The following is a 21,163-nucleotide window of genomic DNA, read 5'->3' as shown; positions in this document are numbered from 1 at the left end:
CATGTATTGCATACATACATAGTATTAAAGTTTGATCGTAACTAGCCTCTTTAAAAAGTATTGGCAATGATGGTTTGCCGATCGGATCGAGGCAAAAAAAAATTGAAGTGTTTTTGAACCCATGAAGGCCCAAATAGCTATAGAACAAATAATGCAAAATCATGCTTTTTGGATGTTCCCCAGATCCTTTCTTAAATTGAAAATGCAATTTCTGTTTAAATATTTTTTTGACAATATTTTGGTCTCAAAGCAAAATATATAGATTCAATGTAAGACTTAAGTTTCTAGGGACAACATCAGATGACCAATATGCAGGATAAAGCAAAAATATAAGTCACATATACATGTAGTTAAGTCTGTGGCTGCTGTCTTTTTTAAACTCATGATCAAGTTATTATAACAAAATCACTAAATTACAAAATAAATAAGTAATATTGATCCCGAAAAATTAGGGGCTACGTCTGAGGGAGACAAGAAACTACCACAGAACAAACTATTTATTTTTGTGATTATTATTTTATTATCAAGGCTGAGTTACTTATTTTCAAAATCCTCCTCCCCCTCCTCCCCGCGAATATCTAATGGTCGTCCCCTCAAGGAAGATATTGCCAGGCAAACCTAGATACTATTTTTGTAAGATTTGTGTTACTCTGTTTTGTCTCTTGTCTGGGGGAAGTCGTAAAAGTTTCCTCGTGCTTATACATTAAAGTTCTGACGTATAAATTTGTTCATAAGAATACACCTTTCAGTTCCTATATGCATTAATATTGTATTGTAACATTTTTGTTTCATCTAAATAAACTCATCATAGATACCAGGATTAAATTTTGTAAATACGCCAGTCGCGCGTTTCGTCTACAAAAGACTCATCAGTGACGCTCGAGTCCCAAAAAGTTAAAAAGGTAAAATAAAGTACGAAGTCGAAGAGCATTGAGGACCAAAATTCCTAAACGTTTTGCCAAATACAATTAAGGTAACCTATTCCTGAGGTAGAAAATCCTTAAAGTAATAATTCAAAAATTCTAAAGTTTTCTAAACAGTTATTTTATAATTATGACCATATCTAAGTGTGTTTATTGAAATTTTTATACAGTCCAACTTGATTATTAGCTCTTTCAGTTACGGATTTCTATAACAATTTGGAAAAGAAATTGTTTAAACCTTAATAGCACAGAAATTAAAACGTGCACTATTTTTAGAGCAAGTAAACAGGGAAGAAAAAAATGTACAATTATATATGCTTTTTAATGGTATAGAATGGATGGATGCATACACACTATGCTTGGTGTCACTCCAATATAAATATCTGGGTCAAAGTGTCTTATTTTAATGGTAGGTCTTTTCTAATTTCAAAAATAATACGAAAGATACATAAGATATATTCAGTGAATAACTAGTTTTTCTTATACTTACAACTGTTTACAGGGGATTGATTATATATCACTCATCGAATATTTTAAATGTGTATCTATATTTTTAAAACAAATCAGCCATTTTATACAATGAAATTTTCTTTCAAAACCAAAGACAACTATAAATTAAAAAAGTGCGGAATGTTACCCTCTTATTCCTAGTGACAGGTGAGTGGACACAGGACAAGGGGGAAGGGTGAAAGTTACGCCTATATTTCTAGACCCAATATGTCTATCTATATATAAGTATAAGAAGATGCGGTATGAATGTCAATGAGACAACTCTCTATCCAAGTCACAATTTGTAATAGTAAACCAACAAGGTCCAAAGTACGGTCTTCAATACGGAGCCTTGGCTCGCACCGAACAGCCATCTATAAATGGTTTTAAAAATGACTTGTGTAAAACCATTCAAAAGACAAAAACCAACGGTATAATCTATATAAAAAAACGATAAAAACGAATGGAATAATGAGTTCATTTAAGCAATTGTTTGGCACAACTCTTTGGAATTTTAGATCCTCAATGCTCTTCAACTTTGAACTTGTTTGGCTTTATAATATTTTGATATGAGCGTCACTGATGAGTCTTATGTAGAAGAAACGCGCGTCCGGCGTAGTAAATTATAATCCTGGTACCTTTGATAACTTTCTTTTCTTAAAATCCGAAAAGAAATGAAGAAATTATTGCACATTAATTCTCCAAGTATTAGGAATAGGTTTTAGATGAAAAGCTGTAGGAATAAGACATTCATACTTATGCATTGATATACATTGTTTCCTTTGTGAAATAGTAATACTTTAACACGCACTGAAGAAAGAGTTGGCCGAACAAACTAGATTTATAAACATGTAAAATAGCATCATAAAATTACTAATATGAGCAGCCAAATTATGTGAGGTAGAATCATAATATTTTTTTAATATTCACTCCTTCAATATAATGTATTACCGGTTTATTATACAAATAAAACAGGTCTCGCTAAAAAGAAATAGCGATCACCACCAATATAATAACTGTGGAAAGTTTAGGCCGAAACAAATGCATTCTTTTAAAATTAGACTGACGGACAAACGGAGAAAACTCAATTTGCACCGAACTGTCGTCGCAAGGAAAAGGGTGAAAAATTGAAAACAACACGTTTAATAATTCTATACGTTAGAAGCGCTTATCTGGATTTACCTTCATAAGGAACGCTCAAAGCCAAACATTTGAAATCCGCAGATGTATAAGTACCGAAACCGTTAAGAGCTATATGAAAAAAATACCTAAATTAAATAGCTAAATTCATTTAAAGTCAACTTTGCCTGAGGGAGTTGAACCCTTAGTTTCTTAATAATTTCAAAATTTATAAACGGACAATTTTAGTAAAGCTTGTTAAATCAAGTCAGTACCAAAATACTGACTATTGAGCTGATGATTCCATCAGGGACTGATAGTCCACCAGCAGAGGTATCGACCCAGTGATATGAAAAATTGAAAACAACACGTTTAATAATTCTATGCGTCCGAAGCGTTTTTCTGTATTTACCTTCATCAGGAACGCTCAAAGCCAAACATTTGAAACCCGAAGATGTATAAGTACCGAAACTGTTGAAGAGCTATATGAAAAAAATACCTAAAATAAATGGCCAAATTCATCTAAAGTCAACTTTGCCTGAGGGAATTGAAACCTTAGTTTCTTAATAATTTCAAAATTTATAAACGGACAATTTTAGCAAAGTTTGTTAAATCATGTCTGTACCAAAATACTGACTACTGAGCTGATGATACCCTCGAGGACTGTGAAGTTGAGTCACTGATGTAATACTATGTCAGTAAAAAAGGCAATGTACCGAATGAGACGAAGGAAACACGATATTAGGAAGGATTTTTTATGAAGGTTCTGTACAACTTTGTTGATGGAGAATTTTTTTCATAGAATATATCTGTTTCAATACCATCAGAGAAGGAAACACTACACTTGATTGCGTATTTCATGTCAATTTTTTTCTATCTGGCCTGGTTAGGTAATCCACAAGAAAACTGATTATGTCATGAGTGTATCTCAACTGAAAATAATTTAATTTAAAATAGTATGATAAACAATATTAAAAATCGCAAAAACTGTGCACATCAATTGATGAACTTTCCATTAAATCCTTAGTCTGTTAAAAGAAGCCAAATATCAAATAAAATATGACCCTTCCAAAGCATGCGCATTCTTGTGAGTGAATTCAGCTTTCTCCTTTGGCTTTTAACTAGTTCGGTTTGTATTGTTTGGACATTACACTTATTTTTGTATATTCCTTCTTGCTTGTGTATACTTTATGGCAAACATAATCAATGAACCCCTTTTTACAAGAGCAAACTGACGTGTAGCGTAATAAATGCTGTTCCTTGAAAATATACAAATAATTAATGTATTGATGACAACCCCTTTCATTCTTATTTCAGGTCATCAACATGGATGAATATACACAATATCTAAAGTTGTTATCTTTCGTTTTTGGAATTTCAACCGATGTGATACATCATTATTTTGAGATACGAATTTTAAACACTTTAACGTTTCATATGTTTTTGAATAATAACAAACACATACTTTTCCACGAATATATTCCAACAGTTCAATGCTGTCAGTGTTTCCTCCTGTCAGTTGCCGCACCAAACAAGCGTGGTTGTCTCAGGAAAGATCAGTTTTCATCCTTGTTTGACTCGAGTGGACCTGCTACACCGAATCATGCCAAGATGAGTTTACATGGATCTGTTTCCCAATATTGTTTATGCTCCGTTTCCCCTGTCAGTAATGTAAATATTGATGTTATGGATATAACACTAGTTTGTGCCTTAGTTCGAAAATGTTGTCCATCAATACCTGGTAATCCCGTATGGTTAGAAACCATTCGAGACACGAGAAACTACCTAGTTCATCTTCCGTCAGGTCAACTGTCATCACAAGAATTTGAAAACAGATGGAAAATTCTAGAAACAGCTGTTATAAATATAGCTGGCATAATTGGAACAACGTACCAGAAGACAACAAGAAAACATATAGCTGGTCTCAAAATAGATACTTTGTCATTAGAGGGTGTGAAAGATATAATCAAAGATATCAATGACGAAGCTAAACAGGTATTAGATAAATACGTAAAAGTATTACATATAGTCTGAGTTTTACACACATCGTCTCTTGTATATACATATTCTTTTTCGTGTCTTTCTTAAAATTACAATACATGATGTTCAAAAAATTAGGTTTGTACAAAATCGTCTTTTTTAATAACAGTTTGTTCTATACTGCTAGACAGCTACCCCCAGTTTTTGGTGGGATTCGTGTTGCTTAGTCCTTAGTTTTCTTTGTTGTGTCTTGTGTACTTTTATTTGTCTGTTTGTCTTTTTATTTTCAATCTTTGATTTTTACAGTCCCTCTGGTATCTTTCGTCCCTCTTTTATGAACCATTTGTAGGTCTAATTATTTTGTCATGCAATGGTGCTAACAATATAAGTGGATCAAATGCTAAAATAATGTGTTCTTTTACAGTAATACAGATGTCAATTTGTATGAAGTGTTTATGTTTTTTTATAAACAGAATAATCTTTATAACAATCAGCCCATGCGCTGTTTCTTAAATAAAAGTAGACATACTTATTCGAGGGATATTTACAAGTTGAGAAGAATTTTACAACCCTTTTCTTTATAAAAAAAAAATGCATTGGTTTGATGGGTTTGAGTTTCTTATTTTGCCACTTGATAAGGGACTTTCCATTATGAATTTTCCTTAAAATTAAGTTTTTTTGTGATTTTACTTTTATGTGCATGTTGGCGAGATTTGGCCAATTTCGCTTTTCTTATTTCATTAATCGATAACACAAAAAGTAGGACCGGTTGTTTGTCCACGTTTTCACCTATTAGCTGTGTTAGTTTTAAATAAGACGAGAGACAGATCAGGCCAACTGCAGGAACACCATTGTATTTGAACATATGTTACAGAACCATCATCCTCATTTTTGTGACTCGACGAAATACAATCGTATGCTGTCATTAAAGATATTTCAAAACTTGAACTAATATTTTCGAAGATTTCATTTGCTGTTTTATTTAAAAAAAAAAAAAAAAATTACCTTAAACATTAAAGCACATCAATGTGAACTTAAACGAGAAGAAAGGCTTCACAAGAATAAAATAAAATGTAAACCAATTAACAATTTAAAAACATCAGCCTTTGTTTATGCACAAGAAAACATGTGTATACCTCCGATAGGATTTACTGTGAATAACATCGTCAAATAAAAAAAATCTATAAATAAGATATATGGTACAATTTTACAAATCTATTCGTATATCTGTCTTAAGCATAAAGGTGTTATGTATCCATTTTCCTTTCATAGAAACTTGTTGGTGTATTGGGAATTCTAAACGAAAATAAAAATGAGATCATGAATGCATTGGAAAGCCAGTTCGGTTAGTATCTTTGTATCACATGTACAATCTAAGCCAAAATTATGAACATAATGACCAAAATCTCAACAATAAATGACTTTCTGAAGAATATGTGTGTGAATTATATATTTTAAGTGATCGTGTAGTTATTTGTACTGTCACTAAGTGTAGTCATTTTAACGGTTTTCCTTACATTGCTAAATAAATGGAATGTTTGACTAGCCTTAAAACCAGGTTTAACAACTCCATTTTTGTTGTTATCAAAAATCCTTTTCTATGTATATTAGCGTTTGTTTTTGTTGCAGTATTTCTGTTGTACCGTTGTTTTCCCCTAATAGTTGATGTGTTTCACTCGGTTTTAGATTGTAATCTTGATTTTTTTTCGCTTAATCGATTATGACTTTGAACAGCAGTACACTTTTGTTGCTGTTAAATAGTAAATAGTTATCAAAGGTACCAGGATTACAATTTAGTACGCCAGACGCGCGTTTCGTCTACATCAGACTCATCAGTGACGCTCATATCAAAATATTTATAAAGCCAAACAAGAACAAAGTTGAAGAGCATTGAGGATCTAAAACTCCGAAAAGTGGTGCCAAATATGGCTAAGGTAATCTATGCCTGGGATAAGAACATCCTTAGTTTTTCGTAAAATTCAAAGTTTTGTAAACAGGAAATTTATGAAAATGACCACATTATTGATATTCATGTCAACATCGAAATGTTGACTACTGGGCTGGTGATACCCTCGGGGACAAAATGTCCACCAGCAGTGGCATCGACCCAGTGGTGTAAATAGTTATCAAAGGTACCAGGATTACAATTTAGTACGCCAGACGCGCGTTTCGTCTACATCAGTCTCATCAGTGACCCTCATATCAAAATATTTAAAAAGCCAAACAAGAATAAAGTTGAAGAGCATTGAGGATCAGAACATTGTTTTTGTAAGATAAAATGAAAAAAATACAAAACAAAAAACAAAAAAATGTGTTCCTTTTTAAAAATGTACAAATGCAGCGAATCTGATTTATACTCATGTGCCTTTTCAATGTTCCACCTGTGTTTTCCATGTATAAACAATCATTTGAAGAAATGGTAAGTTTAAAATACGTTTTAAAACGAATATTCAATTTTAATATTTTTGAGCTTTGTTACAGTATCTAAATATCTATTAAATGTTTAAAGTTTTTTTTATAAAATTGTTTTCGTGGCATATTTTCACAACTTACTTGTAAAAAAAAACATGTATCTCTTTTAAAAATTACAGAAAAACTGTCAATTGACATTCGAAATCTTACTTTTGAAGTCCAGATTACCAGAAAATCAATTTCACCAGCTTCATCTCCAGCTTCGTCTCAGTTGACTGTAGAATGCATGACCGGTGCAGGTTACAAATCTTTCATTATTGCATTAAGTAGCTAATGTTGTAAGGGTACATACAGCTTATTTATAAAATACTTATTGTTATTTAGTAATAATATAAGCATAGTCTATGTTTTTGTTTATTGATGGTGTATGATATCTATAGAAATGATCATAAACAATTTAATAAAAAATAATTAAATCTTCATTTTGAATGTATTCTTTTTTATCCTATAAGTCTTCACAAAAAATAACGAAACATATTTTCCTTAACAGGTTTCTACCGAAATCTATAACCCTATTGTAATGTCTTAACACATTAATCATGAAAGGTATAAGAAACCGAACAGTTGGCAATTGCACTTGTGTCAATGTTTCAATGAAAGAAAACCCATACTGGACATGAGAGCTAGTTCAATGTGACCTTTTTGTAATGTTTAATCGAATACACTCGGAGACCGTAATAGCTCACGATTTAAAATTTTATGACCGAACAGCTATTACATATCCGTAGAAGATGCACATTTGTTATGACCAAAGAGATAATCAAACTTGAAGACAAACTAACTGGCAAAATAACACAAATAGTAAATGGTAAACAATGCATGGGATATTAAACTATAAGTTTATCAGGTTAAGAAATAAATACTACAAACTAAACAATTTAAATCAAAGGTCATTGACCTAAAGGTATCACAAAGGAAAATTTCATCTCCGTGAAACCAAATCTACCTAGCAATCATATGCTGATTTGTCTACTTAGATTGACTGATTATTGGTTGCTTAACGTCCAGTAGCAATATTTCATGAATGTTCAGAAAGATTTTCGAACAAGAAGGGCACTTAAAGTTTCGGAAATTTCTTTACACACTTTAAACAGAACTTTACGTATTTATTTTTGCAAAATATGCCTCACAACAGTATATATATATAGCGGTCAAGAATCTATATAATCTTTAATTTTAAAAGGCTTTTCTAAACTTGAGAAAGTCTTCTATATAGCTGTATTCTTTTGAATTACAGTTTTGTAATATCAATTTTAGATGGAGCTGGAAAAGAAGATGATGATTTTGGAGATGTTAAAAGTGGAAGTAAAGTATCTTATTCAACTAAACTTATATTTCAAATGTGCTTCCGTATGCACGGTCGGGTAAAACAGTCTTGTTTGTCTTTTATTATAAGAATTTAGATCTATATTAACCTTTCACATAAGGTAAAACTATTGGTCTAGATCATTGAAAACACCAGTGCTTTAGGTCTATTAAACGGACATTCATTTTTTATAAGGAAAACACGACGGGTGGCACTTTTTTTTAATTATTGATCTTTTTGGTGTTCAAACTACAGTGCATACATACATTTTTGCAAGACATAAGTGAATGACATGACATTTATGATATTAATATACGATTGTTATCAAAGGCGAATAAGACATAGTAAACGATGTGAATACACAGTATATGATACATCTTAAGAATACTCCCCCATCTGTCGACAAATGGCTCGTGTTTGTCTTTAGAAAGATATAAATATATATATAAAACGGACATTCATTTTTTATAAGGAAAACACGACGGGTGGCACTTGTTTTTAAGTATTGACCTTTTTGGTGTTCAAACTTCAGTGCATACATACATTTTTGCAAGACATAAGTGAATGACATGACATTTATGATATTGTTATACGGTTGTAATAAGGCGAATACGACATAGTAAACGATGTGAATACACAGTATATGATACATCTTAAGAATACTCCCCCATCTGTCGACAATATTCAGGGCACCCATAATAGCACCCAAAACAAAAGATTTTTTAATCGATTTGTGTTTCTCACATTTGTGTTTCTGTGAATTGTATTTTTAACTGTCGTTTGTTTTGTGTAATTTTCTTTTTGGTGATGGTGTTTTTCTTTAACCAATGCCCTCTTGTTAATTCCTTTCTTTTTTGGCAATATATGTTTATTCTCTCGTGTATAAAAACATATATTTCATATTATTACAAGTACAACTGATTTAAACATCATTTATTGTGAACAAAGCTAGAAATGACATTAGCTTATACGCCTTCATATATTTCGTAAGTGCAAAACAATAATTAGTGAATCACTTAGTGTGTGAGGGTAAAGATAATTAAACACCCAGTTAATTTAGCGCTATAAAATCAGGGTCAATCCACCATTTTCTACATTTGAAAATGCCTGTACCAAGTCAGGAATATGACAATTGTTGTTTAATCATTTGATTTTGCCATTTGACTAGGGACTTTCCGTTTTGAATTTTCCTCGGAGTTCAGTATTTTTGTAATTTTACTTTTTATAAGATTTTAGTTTTGGGCAACTAAACTTACACGATGTATTTGGTTTACAGTTTGATTAAAAAGAAATACCGAAATAGTTAGAAAATAAAATTGAGAAAAGAAATGGGGAATGTGTCAAAGCAACAACAACCCGACGATAGAGCAGACAACAGCCGAAGGCCACCAATGGTTCTTCAATGTAGCGAGAAACTCCCGCACCTGGCGGCGGTCTACAGCTGGTCCCTTAAAAAATATGTATACTAGTACAGTGATAATGGACGAATATACACAAGAAACTAAAATAAAAATCATACAAGACTAACAAAGGCAAGAGGCTCCTGACTTGGGACAGGCGCAAAATTGTGGCGGGGTTAAACATGTTTATGAGATCTCAACCCTCCCCTATACCTCTAGCCAATGTAGAAAAGTAAACGCATAACAATACGCACATTAAAATTCAGTTCAAGAGAAGTCCGAGTCCGATGTCAGAAGATGTTACAAAAGAAAATAAATAAAATGACAGTGAAACATAAATAACAACAGACTACTAGCAGTTAACTGACATGCCAGCTCCAGACCTCAATTAAACTGATTGAAAAATTATGTCTTCATCATATGGATATCAGGCACCCCGTTAGGGGTTTAGTATTTTACTATCATAAAATTTTTTGAAAAGAACTTAACACTTGTCATGCCAACAACTATTTAAAAAAACAATTAATGTGTTTAGTTCCGATGCAAAGACCCTATAGGTGAATCAATATTAAAGCCAATATATGCAATCTTTAATGACCTGACAACAGTATCGTAACTATATCCCTTCTTAATAAGTCTGTTTTAAAGTTTTGTAAGCTTTTGTAAGCTTTTGAGGTGAATACTGACATTTTTGTGCTTTGTAAAGAATATTACCATAAAAAATTTGGATGTGAAATACCTGAACGTATAAGATGTCTGCATGTTGAGTGATATTTACGAATTATTTCCTAATACCGATGAAAATTTTTAGTAAATGTTTAATACTATTAATTGACTTATTAATAACACGATTTTATATTAATACTATGTATTTTCCATTATTAAAGGAATGTCTGTAATATTTTTTCTGTCTATGAAAAAATAACATACACAATTTGGTGCACACTGAATAACACGTTTAACGGGTTATTTAACAGTGTACACCACATTTTTTTTAATGTTATTTCGAATAGACAGAAAAAAAGTATTACAGTCATTCCTTATAATTTAATTCTAAATTCCATTTTAAACCGTAGAAAACCATGAAAAAACATTGATGACGTCAAGGTCACATGACTAAATTATGTCTATGAGCTGATAACAAAATAAAGTCAGCCAATCAGAAGACGCGTTACATCCAAAATTAAATTATTACTAGATACATCAAATATTAATAATACAAACCTAATCTTGATTTTTTTGGAAATTTTAAGAAACTTACTAGTGACGTAACTTTTTTGTGTCTCTATTTGGAAGATATACAGTGCGTGGTTCGGCTGTGCTGCTTAAATATGCTAACATAGGTTGTTTTGCGTGTTTATTTTTATTCTGTAGTAAGTCACCACTTCGCTGTTGAAAAGCATATCAATTATATGGTCATTTTATAAATTTACTGTTTGCAAAGGTTTGAATTCGTTTAAATACTAAGGATTTTCTTATCCCAAACAGATAACTTTAGCCGTATTTGGCACATTTTTTTGGAATTTTGGGTCATTAATACTCCTAATCTTTGTTTGGTTTTCTTTACTATTTTGACCTAAGCGTCACTGACGAGTCTTGTGTAGACGAAACACGCGTCTTTCGTGTTAAATTATAAGTCTGGTACCTATTATTATGTCGTAATGTTGTATTGTATTGTTTATTTATGTATTTCTCTGTCCTGCTTGTTCCTCCATTTTATTGTATTTTAGTCCTGTCATGTTATTTTGTCATTTTTGTATTATATTTAACATTGCCATAAAAGCGAGAGGTTTGATTAGCCACACAACCAAGTTTAACCAACTATTTTTTCTTGTAATGTCCTGTACTTCGTCAGGAAAATGTCAATTGATATCTTAAAATGCGTGTAAAGCATTGTCGTTTGGTTTTTTGTTGCACGTTAGTGTTTCTGTTGTTTCTTTGTTTTCCTCGGTTTTAGTTTGTAACTCTGATTTGTTTTTCTCTATCGATTTTATATTATTCATTTACTTTTAATAATGCCTTTAAAGTTGTAGAATGCTTGACGGCGACAATTTTATATAATCAAATACAGCTGTACAATGTAATGTAATTTTGCATATCTTAAATTTATCTTCAAAAATAATTTTCAGGTTCAATAGCAAAGTGTTATGTTCTATGGAAATTCGCCAACCCTGGAAGCTGGGATATGGAAAAAGTGGTGAAAACACTTAGATCTGTATCTGCCCTGTTGAAGGAATGGTTTGAAATTGAATTTGTGTATGTTGGATCATTGGTGATTGAAACAACAATACTCGAATCTGTTGTTGTTGATAAAAATGGATTTGTATCTGCCATCAAGTCTTTCATATCAACCATTATTGACGTCTGTGATTTAGATTCTCCTACAAGACAAATAATCGATGTACTTCTGGATGTACAAAATTTTCCACATGGTATGTTATTTAAGCTATTGAGGCGGTTGAAGATAGAATATGGGTAGGAATACTTTTTATATTAGCAATTGAGATTTCTCGAACAACATTTAAATGATTTCTAACAATCTGTTATGGGATATGAGTTAATGTTTGTTTTAGTTGTAACTGTGTTTTTGTGCTCAGTCATTCAATAAATTACCTTTATATTTTTGAGCACCTTTGTCGTCGAGCTGTATAGATGATACATATAGAAATGTAAGCGGAAAGACCGCGTGCACAAAGTTGACGGCAACTGTAAAATGCGCTTTTTTAATAGTTTTATACAACCGTGTTTAAAATATTTTTGAATAAGAATAAAAATAAGTATTTTTTATGATAAAATGATGAATGCATGCTATTAAAATCCACATTGCTAGTAAGGTAAATTAAAATTTAATCTATAAACCATGAAACGGACATATAGAATAACGGAAAAAGTACAGTGTAACTTGTAACATCAGGGGCGTAGCTAGAAAGAAACGATGTGGAAGCAACTACCGCCGAGCGGAGCGAGGCGAAAAAATTTTTGGACCCTATAATGCAGAATTTTTTTTTTTTTTCGGTTTTCGGTCATAGGACGGTTAAAAGAGGAGCTATATGTAGATAAAAATTTATGAATGTAAAACTATTAATAAATCTTCTGAATATAGTAATACATAAACAACAAATATTTGTGATATAGAATTTACTCAAAATTGTCCAAAATCTGCTCTTCGGGTCTGGGCAGAAACAAACTTCTCTATTACTTTGTCAACATTCACACTGAAATCCCGATGAACATGCAGTCATGCTATGTAACTTTCGTTGTTCATTGTTGATCGTACAGTTTGTTTTCAATTGCATACGTAGTACCGTGACTGATAGATTTCGGGGCCATCATGGCATGGTAGCACTCGCGAGATGTTATAAACCAGCGTACGTGTTCGGCATCGAGCGACCTCCCAATTGAATTCGTCAAAATTACATGCTAGGTCAGTTTCGTATGTTTCAGACAATATTGAGATTTGTTCGTTTGTGATATTTCCTACAACACGATGAAGCCGTGAGATACAGCACAAAGAAGCGATTTTCTGATAACTTGACGCGACTCCACTCTCCAGTTGCCTTATCATATGGTCTATGAACGCAAAAAATAATGAAACTTTCCAATACTGTTTTGGCGTGGTTGCAGGATGATTGGCTCCGGTAGTCTGTCAACCACATCGCCTCGGCATATTTTCAACGATATCGAAGGGATCTGATAATTCTAATGCCGATTGGTACATCTCATTCCAAACTGATGAACTGTACACTGTAAAATGTGCTCCAAAACTACATATCTTAGAATAGACTGAATATTACAAATTCAAAAGTAAAAATCTTGTAAAAGATACAAGTAACCTTCCGATTTTGTCATAATCTCAAAAAAAAAATTATTTTGAAACCAAATGTCGTTATCTAATGATACTTCATCAATTAAAAAAAGTAACAACATACTAGGTGTTTCCTTTAACATTCAATTTATAAATTTTTATTTTGCCATTTCTTTTTCTGCATGCCGAATCAATGTGCACGCAACTTCGGGGCTACGATCTTTTTCTGAATGAACAGCTTCATCAACACTTGTAACTAGGTTGTCAAACTAATATCCAGGATAGACGGAAAAGACACCAACAGTCTCCGATTCCGATTGACCAACTCATCTCTCTCTCTTCTGCTTTTTTTTTTTTTTTTTTTTTTTTGTGAAAACGACGTGGATGCACGTGCTGTCGTGCCTCCGGGTAGCTACGCCCCTGAACATTGAATAAGCATAAATTAGTTTTTTTTACCTAAAACTTATACAAAATCAACATATTTTCCTGCATTTTCGCATAATAAAATTGTTCTGATTCGGACTCGGACATCACACGAAATTCATCGCAAAAAAAAAATCAAAAACGATCATAATAGATAAGCTTGGAATGATCTTCGTTATGTGTAAGAAGTAGTAATTTGGAAGGACTAATAATCGTAAAGGAAGAATCGACAAGAAAAAATATGTAATAGCAATCTTTTTATTTTCTTAATAACTTGATATTCCAAATGTGCATAACCAGAGGTTTAAAATAATCTGCAAAATCTAAATGATTCGATAGTCCAGACTGAACACCTGAATGTTTTTAATGTCCAGCTATTATGTTACAATCTAAAAAAATAACGTTTTAACGCTATTTTCTGAAAAGGGTCCACGACATAGTCGCTAATCATTTCCATTTCACTGCTCGTAGCATATATTTATTTATATTTCCAGAATGTGCATTTGATGCACATTTTTGTTCGAAAGAAAAAAGAAATATGTTGAACGTAAATATTTAAAGTTATGTGATAAACTAAGTGTCCAGTGTTTTTGTTACGCGCTTGTTTTCTGGGGGAAAATGCCGACGTCGTAAATGGTTTTAGTCATTTGAAGACGTTACGTTTGTGGACTGAGCTTTGTGCACGCCGTCAAACAATTAGGATTCATTAAAAATAACCACCAAAATATTGTTTTTTCGACTGCCCAGGAACCTCGTGAGTTTTATTCGTTGCTGTCTCACCCATGTGTGCTATAGATCTTTATCCTAACTCTTCTTAGTTTAGGATAATTCAAAGCTTGCTTATCTATACTGCTGACGGCTATATCCAAATATAAAAAAAGAAGATGTAGTATGATTGCTAAAGATACAACTCTCCAAACCCCTAGTTATACATTTTTTTAACTTCTGCATTGCTGTCACAGTGACGTTATGACGAAGCAGGAAGGCATTTTTTGATGATTTGTACTTTTATCTGATAATTATGATAGTACAAATATAGATAGAGAGGTTAACGATATCAAAGGGACATTCAAACTCATAAGGCGAAAATAAACTGACAGCACAACGACTGAAAAAGAAAAAGACAAATAGGGATCTCAGATGCTTCGGAATAATAATCAGAACCTGCTCCACATATGGCACCCGTCAAACTCGTTGAAAATTTGTTGAATGCAGTTTAACAGACATGTCATCTTATTATTCTGATCAAATTATTTCTCAACTGAGAATTCATCCTTTATAGCCACTGAAAATAATATCAGAATCGCTGAACATTACCAGGGAATATATGAAAATAGCATGTAGTAATTGATAACCATCTTATTTGTTTTCAGTTGTAAAATCATCGACGGACAATTGTTCAGGGTGTTTAATAAAGCAAGAAAAAATTAATGAAAGGACGAAGCAGAACCAATGTTTGTTGGCTTGTAAGTAAAAAAGATGTTATGTATTTTTTTTAATTTGTCACAGTTATAATGTTTATAATGTCTGTGAGCCATATGTGGGTATTTACTAATCAAACACTATTGGAACTGTGTGCAGTATGAAAACTAGGTATTTCTACAGTAATCAAAATCCAGAAACTGACAATGCCAATCATTTAAAGATCCTTTTCTTTGATTCATATGCATCATCCTTTTGTGTCTTGATATTTCTGTTTCTGATAGTATTTTAGGCTAGCCAATGTAAAAGTAACTTTAGTAAGCGGGAATTTTTCATATGACTATAATGTTGTAAATTGTTTTGACTAAAACAGATTATATGGTAAAAATATATAAATAAGTTTTAAAACGTTTTCTACCTTTTTCAGTAACAGCTAGTTTGAATTACCCATCTTTAAAGTAAGTATAAATTTAGAGACAACAGATGCCTTATAGTTTTAATATTGGCATTTGCTCTGTCCGGTGGCAATGTTTGTAAATTGAATAACTTAAAAACTATTAGTAGTACACTAATAATATTTTGCATATTTGTTGGGAAAATATGTAGATGATTTTGGAAAAAAAAGATTTTTTTTTAATGTACCAATTTTGATAAAAGAATTTCGTAAATGCAGTGAAATAAAATTTGTGAAAAAAACGTAGTTTTTGTTTACTAATAACACAATTCGAGAAATAGGTTTTGCAAAAGAAAAACTGCTAAAGTATGTCTAGATCAACAATGAAATTTTGCACAGTGTTGTGCATAATAAGAAAATTAGCATACTATTGATTTGTAATTAATTATCGGAAAATTTTGATATAGACTTAGTTTTTGTTTAGAATCAATAGTTGAAATTTTGTTTTGGTGCTGGGATTTCTCTAAAAACTGATATATTGGTATTTCCTGCTACTTGGTTTATTTTACCAAATAAAGTCAACAGTAGTATACCGCTGTTCAAAACTCATAAATCGATGAAAAAAACAACAAATCCGGGTTGCAAACTTAAACTGAGGGAAACGCGTTAAATATAAGAGGAGAACAACGACACAACATTAAAATGTAACACACACAGAAACGAACTAAGCATTAGACAAAATCCGATGAGAATAACAAATATAACATCAAAACCAAAAACATGAATTTGGGATAGGAAAGTACCGTAACACGTCTTATAGTAATGTGAATTCACACTCAAATATAAGAGAAAACAAACGACACAACAGAAACACAACGTAAACATGTAACACACACAGAAACGAACTTTAATATAACAATGGCCATATTCCTGACTTGGTACAGGATATTTTTTAAAGAAAAGATGGTGGGTTGAACCTTGTTTTGTGGCAAGCCAAACCTCGCGATTTAATGGCAATGTTAAATATAATATTAAAATTACAACATAATATTACAGGACTACAATACAAATAAATAGGAGAACATATTAGACAAAGAAACACACGAATAATAGCTAACAAAAGGTACCAGGTTTAAAATTTAGTACGCCAGAAGTGCGTTTCGTCCACACAAGATTCACTAGTGACGCCCACATACAAAAGTTCGAAAGCCAAAATAAGTACAAAGTTGTACAGCACTGAGGATAAAAATTTCAAAAAAGTAGTGTCAAATACGGCTAGGGTTTTCTGCTTGGGATAAGAACATTCTTATTATTTAGAACAATTTATACTTTTGCACACAGTATTATTATAAAATGACTATATACAAGATATACATGATAAGTCTGAAGTCTTAACTAATTACAGAAAAAAAAACCGGATACATTACATAAACCAATACAAAAAATAGACACACCTGAGTTAGTCAAGGCCTCAACGCAAAAAGCAAAAAAAGTGACGTCACATATGAAATGGTAAAAAGGCACAAAAATGACGTCACATATGAAATTCTAAAACAGCACACAAAAAATTACGCTTGAATGACTTAAACTATTCCTCAAAAATGAGATAGAATTAGGATTGACTTAAGATTATATTTGTACTAAATACTGATATTACATTCAATAACAATGAAAATTTCAATACTTATTAATATCAAACTAAGGTAGCAATTAGACAATTAATAATATGTTATGGCTATGTCCGTTTTATTTTGAATCTAACTGGAATAGTAATAGTAATAGTAAATAGTAAAAGTAATCTAACTAGAATAGTAATAGTAATAGTAAATAGTAATAGTAATCTAACTGGAATAGTAATAGTAATAGTAAATAGTAATAGTAATCTAACTGGAATAGTAATAGTAAATAGTAATAGTAATCTAACTGGAATAGTAATAGTAATAGTAAATAGTAATAGTAATTAACTGCAAAAATTGAATATTGAGGAGAAATTTCTATACAAACATCGCTTTGGTTTGCATATAATGTTTTGATGAAACATATGTTTTTGCTAAAAAAAAATTAATCGTTATGAGTATTTGACAAAAAATAAAATGTAATATTGTTATCTTTTAGTTGTTTTGTATGTCAGTATGAAGTGGAAGATATCGCTGATGTGTACTATTGTCAAGAGTGTATAGGATGGATGTGCGAAAGCTGCTTCCAAGTTCACCAAATAAGTCGGATATCACAGAGCCATCGTATCATGAACTTACCACATATAACACAAGTTTCAAAAGAGAATACACATAGATTCACATTATTTCACCACGCTACGTTCCCAGGATCTGATATAAAAGATATAAAATCGCTTGCATTAGGGAAAATAGCTATTGCAGATTATAATAAAAAAATTATAATTTATCAATTGAACGAGGATAGTTATGATGAAATAGTACTACCCTTTGCTCCTTGGTATCTAGCAGTCATAGATGACAACACTATCGCCGTTTCGTTTAGAACAAAACGTTCTATTGGCGTTGTAGATATTGCAAAAAGTTATATCAAACGTGTCATTTTTTTGGAAAAGCATTGCACTGGCATAACCTTTTACTCGGATGTTCTTTTCGTGACTGCAATGCACAGTCTTTTTACATTAGACATCGAGGGCAATCCTCTTGTTTCGTTAAACATAGAAAGTTTAGACAGTGAGTTCAATAACTACATTTGTATCGGTAGAAATGGCAAAACATTTGTTAATGATTATATACATGATCAAATTTTACAAATAGATGAATTAGGTGATACAATTTCAACCTTTAAATCAAAACATTTCAAATACCCATGTGGCCTTACAATCGACGACAATGGCTACGTTTATGTTGTATGCAGCGAATCTAACAATGTGTTCAGGATAAATCCAGAAAATAATGACATTCAAATCATTCTTACCGCTGATTATTACAGTTCCGGTGACACAAAGATATGTTTTCAAGATGACACAAAACTATTGGCAATTTCAAACGGGAACATTGTTTCTTTATACAGTAGACTAAATCTGTTTGATTGAAACGTCTAGAAAAAATATTACATAGCAATATATTTGGAATCATGCAGTTCTAATCATTCATACATGTCAGAATAACCTGTTATAAAATATCTCTAAACAGTCACAGAACAGTCCTTAAGTAATCCAGAAAGCCCAGAATGTTCTCGTTAGAACTGTATAAGAACTAGCTCTATGGAAAAACTATACGACACTATTCTAGATTATAACTGTTAGAAAGTGTTCTAAAAGTGTAGGGAAATTACAGATTTTACAAAAAATATTTCAACTGATCAAAACCGTTTGTCTAAAATTAAATATTAGCATTTGTTACTTTCATACGGAAACTGTATTTGTGAATGAATAGTCAGAATGTTGTTTCTTAAAATTTTGAGTACGTAACAATTCATTCAATATCTAGCTGTAGATATACAATTTCTTGTAAATACTTATAATCATAAGAGATAATTCCGAAAAAGTTGTGCCAAAAATGACTAAGATAATATATGCCTGGAAAAAAAAAATCCTTAGTTTTTCGAGAAAAAAAATCGAAAAGTTTTGTAATCGGGAAATTTTTTAAAATGACAACATTTACAATAACAGGGTTTAGTTCTTGGTAGTTTTGGTCATAAAGCACATCAACTATTTGGTTCTTATGTTTCTTATGCTTTCAAATATTCGATGTTCAGCTGACGAAAACTAATCAAGATATGTGCTTCGGTCGCATGAAATTTCTAATGTATAAAAATTTGAGGATAAAAATAATTTATTCTGGTGATAACTTTTGGTTAATCTACTTTTCTTATATTGTTAAAACTTAATCTTTGTATATTTTAATTAGATAATAAATCCTATCGGAGCATTTTATACTGTAGTAATGGTTTTTAATGACTGATAAGTACTAATTTAAATCACTTTGTAACTATGTCATGTGTGGGAAGAAGAGTAATTAATGCTGAGAACATTGCTCTTATGTTAAATGGTTTTAGTGAATGATCATTAAAACACTGGACTTCAATGGTTATGTATTTCCATCTTGAAAAAATGACGTTTAATGCAACGAGAAGACCATAATCCCAATTATCCTATCCTTTCGTGGCACCTGGTATCGATCCTTACGGAGTTCGTGCAATTCAAACTCACTTTTATAACGTTTGGTTTAGTTTCCTTTGAATATTTTTAATCAACTTTTGAGATTTGACTATCATGACGCTACGGTGGACTATATCTGAAAACGACTTGCAAAGTTCTGTCCGCTAAATAAACTCATCATAGATACCAGGACAAATTTTGTATCTACGCCAGACGCGTGTTTTGTCTACCAAAAAATTTAAAACTGCCAAATAATGTACAAATTGAAGAGCATTGAGGACCAAAATTCCGAAACGTTTTGCCAAATACAGCTACGGTAATCTATTCCTGAGTTAGAAAAGCCTGAGTATTTCAAAAAATCTATTCTTTTGTAAACAGTTAATTTATGAATATGACCATATCTATGATAATTCATGTCAGCACAGAAGTGCTAACTACTGGGCTGGTGATACCCTCGTGGAATTAAAACTCCAACAACAGTGGCATCGACCCAGTGGTTGTAAATAAACTCATCATAGATACCAGGATAAAAATTTGTATCTACGTCAGACGCGCGTTTGGTGTGCAAAAAACTCGTCAGTGACGCTCGAATCCAAAAGAAAGTTTAAAAGGCCCAATAAAGTTAGAAGTTGAAGAGTATTGAGGACCACAATTCCTAAAAAATTGACAAATACAGCTAAGGTAATCTATTCCTGAGTTTAAAAAGCCTTAGTATTTCAAAATTTCTAAACTTTTGTAAACAGTTTATTTATAAATATGACCATATCAGTGATAATTTATGTCAGCACAGAAGTGCTGACTACTAGGCTGGTGATACCCTCGGGGAATTAAAACTCCACCAGCAGTGGCATCGACCCAGTGGTTGTAAATATACTCATCATAGATCAAATTTTGTATATAAATTACTCTCTATCTAAAAATAGTACAAAAGGTAATTGATGACTTCAATTTAGTAGTTGTTAAATAATCTTCCTATCATTCACAGAAGAAGTGCAGTTTGAGGTTCCATGATAGCACAAAACTTTGATACGTGTACTTTAGAAATGACTCATTTAACATTGTGGCATTTTGCTTAAATCACACATCTTACTTCTGAAGAAATAGAATAAACACTTGATTAAGGTTTTGCTTCTGTCGCGCTTTTTTTCTTTACAATCAATATTGATAAGAAACGCTTATACCTAAACATCCAAAAAGGCTTCTGTTGACGGTTGTTTGTTTTTTCTTGTTTTTCCACCTTGATGATGTTTTTCTGATCGATTTTTTATTTCTCTCTTTGTATCTCATTCCTTTCTTTTCTTTGAAGTTTGGCA

At 31.8% G+C, this 21,163-nt stretch overlaps 1 protein-coding gene across 1 annotated transcript; it reads left to right on the top strand.

The window, feature by feature from the left end:
* Window positions 1–1,227: 1,227 nt before the first annotated feature.
* On the top strand, window positions 1,228–19,773 carry LOC139520962 (uncharacterized). Its single transcript, XM_071314071.1, has 9 exons — window positions 1,228–1,332; window positions 3,849–4,526; window positions 5,784–5,856; window positions 7,103–7,222; window positions 8,241–8,288; window positions 11,819–12,121; window positions 15,291–15,383; window positions 15,767–15,797; window positions 17,849–19,773. The coding sequence occupies exons 1-9, from the start codon at window positions 1,330–1,332 to the stop codon at window positions 18,780–18,782; spliced, it is 2,283 nt and encodes a 760-aa protein (XP_071170172.1). The 5' UTR covers window positions 1,228–1,329; the 3' UTR covers window positions 18,783–19,773.
* Window positions 19,774–21,163: the final 1,390 nt, after the last annotated feature.

Source organism: Mytilus edulis, chromosome 4, assembly GCF_963676685.1.
Source record: "Mytilus edulis chromosome 4, xbMytEdul2.2, whole genome shotgun sequence".
Taxonomy (NCBI): domain Eukaryota; kingdom Metazoa; phylum Mollusca; class Bivalvia; order Mytilida; family Mytilidae; genus Mytilus; species Mytilus edulis.
This window is presented reverse-complemented; position numbering and strand designations above follow the sequence as displayed.

Coding starts and splice junctions, on each gene's coding strand:
- LOC139520962 (XM_071314071.1), top strand. Junction 5,857..7,102: donor TGCATTGGAAAGCCAGTTCG/GTTAGTATCTTT, acceptor TAAAAATTACAG/AAAAACTGTCAATTGACATT. Junction 12,122..15,290: donor TGTACAAAATTTTCCACATG/GTATGTTATTTA, acceptor ATTTGTTTTCAG/TTGTAAAATCATCGACGGAC.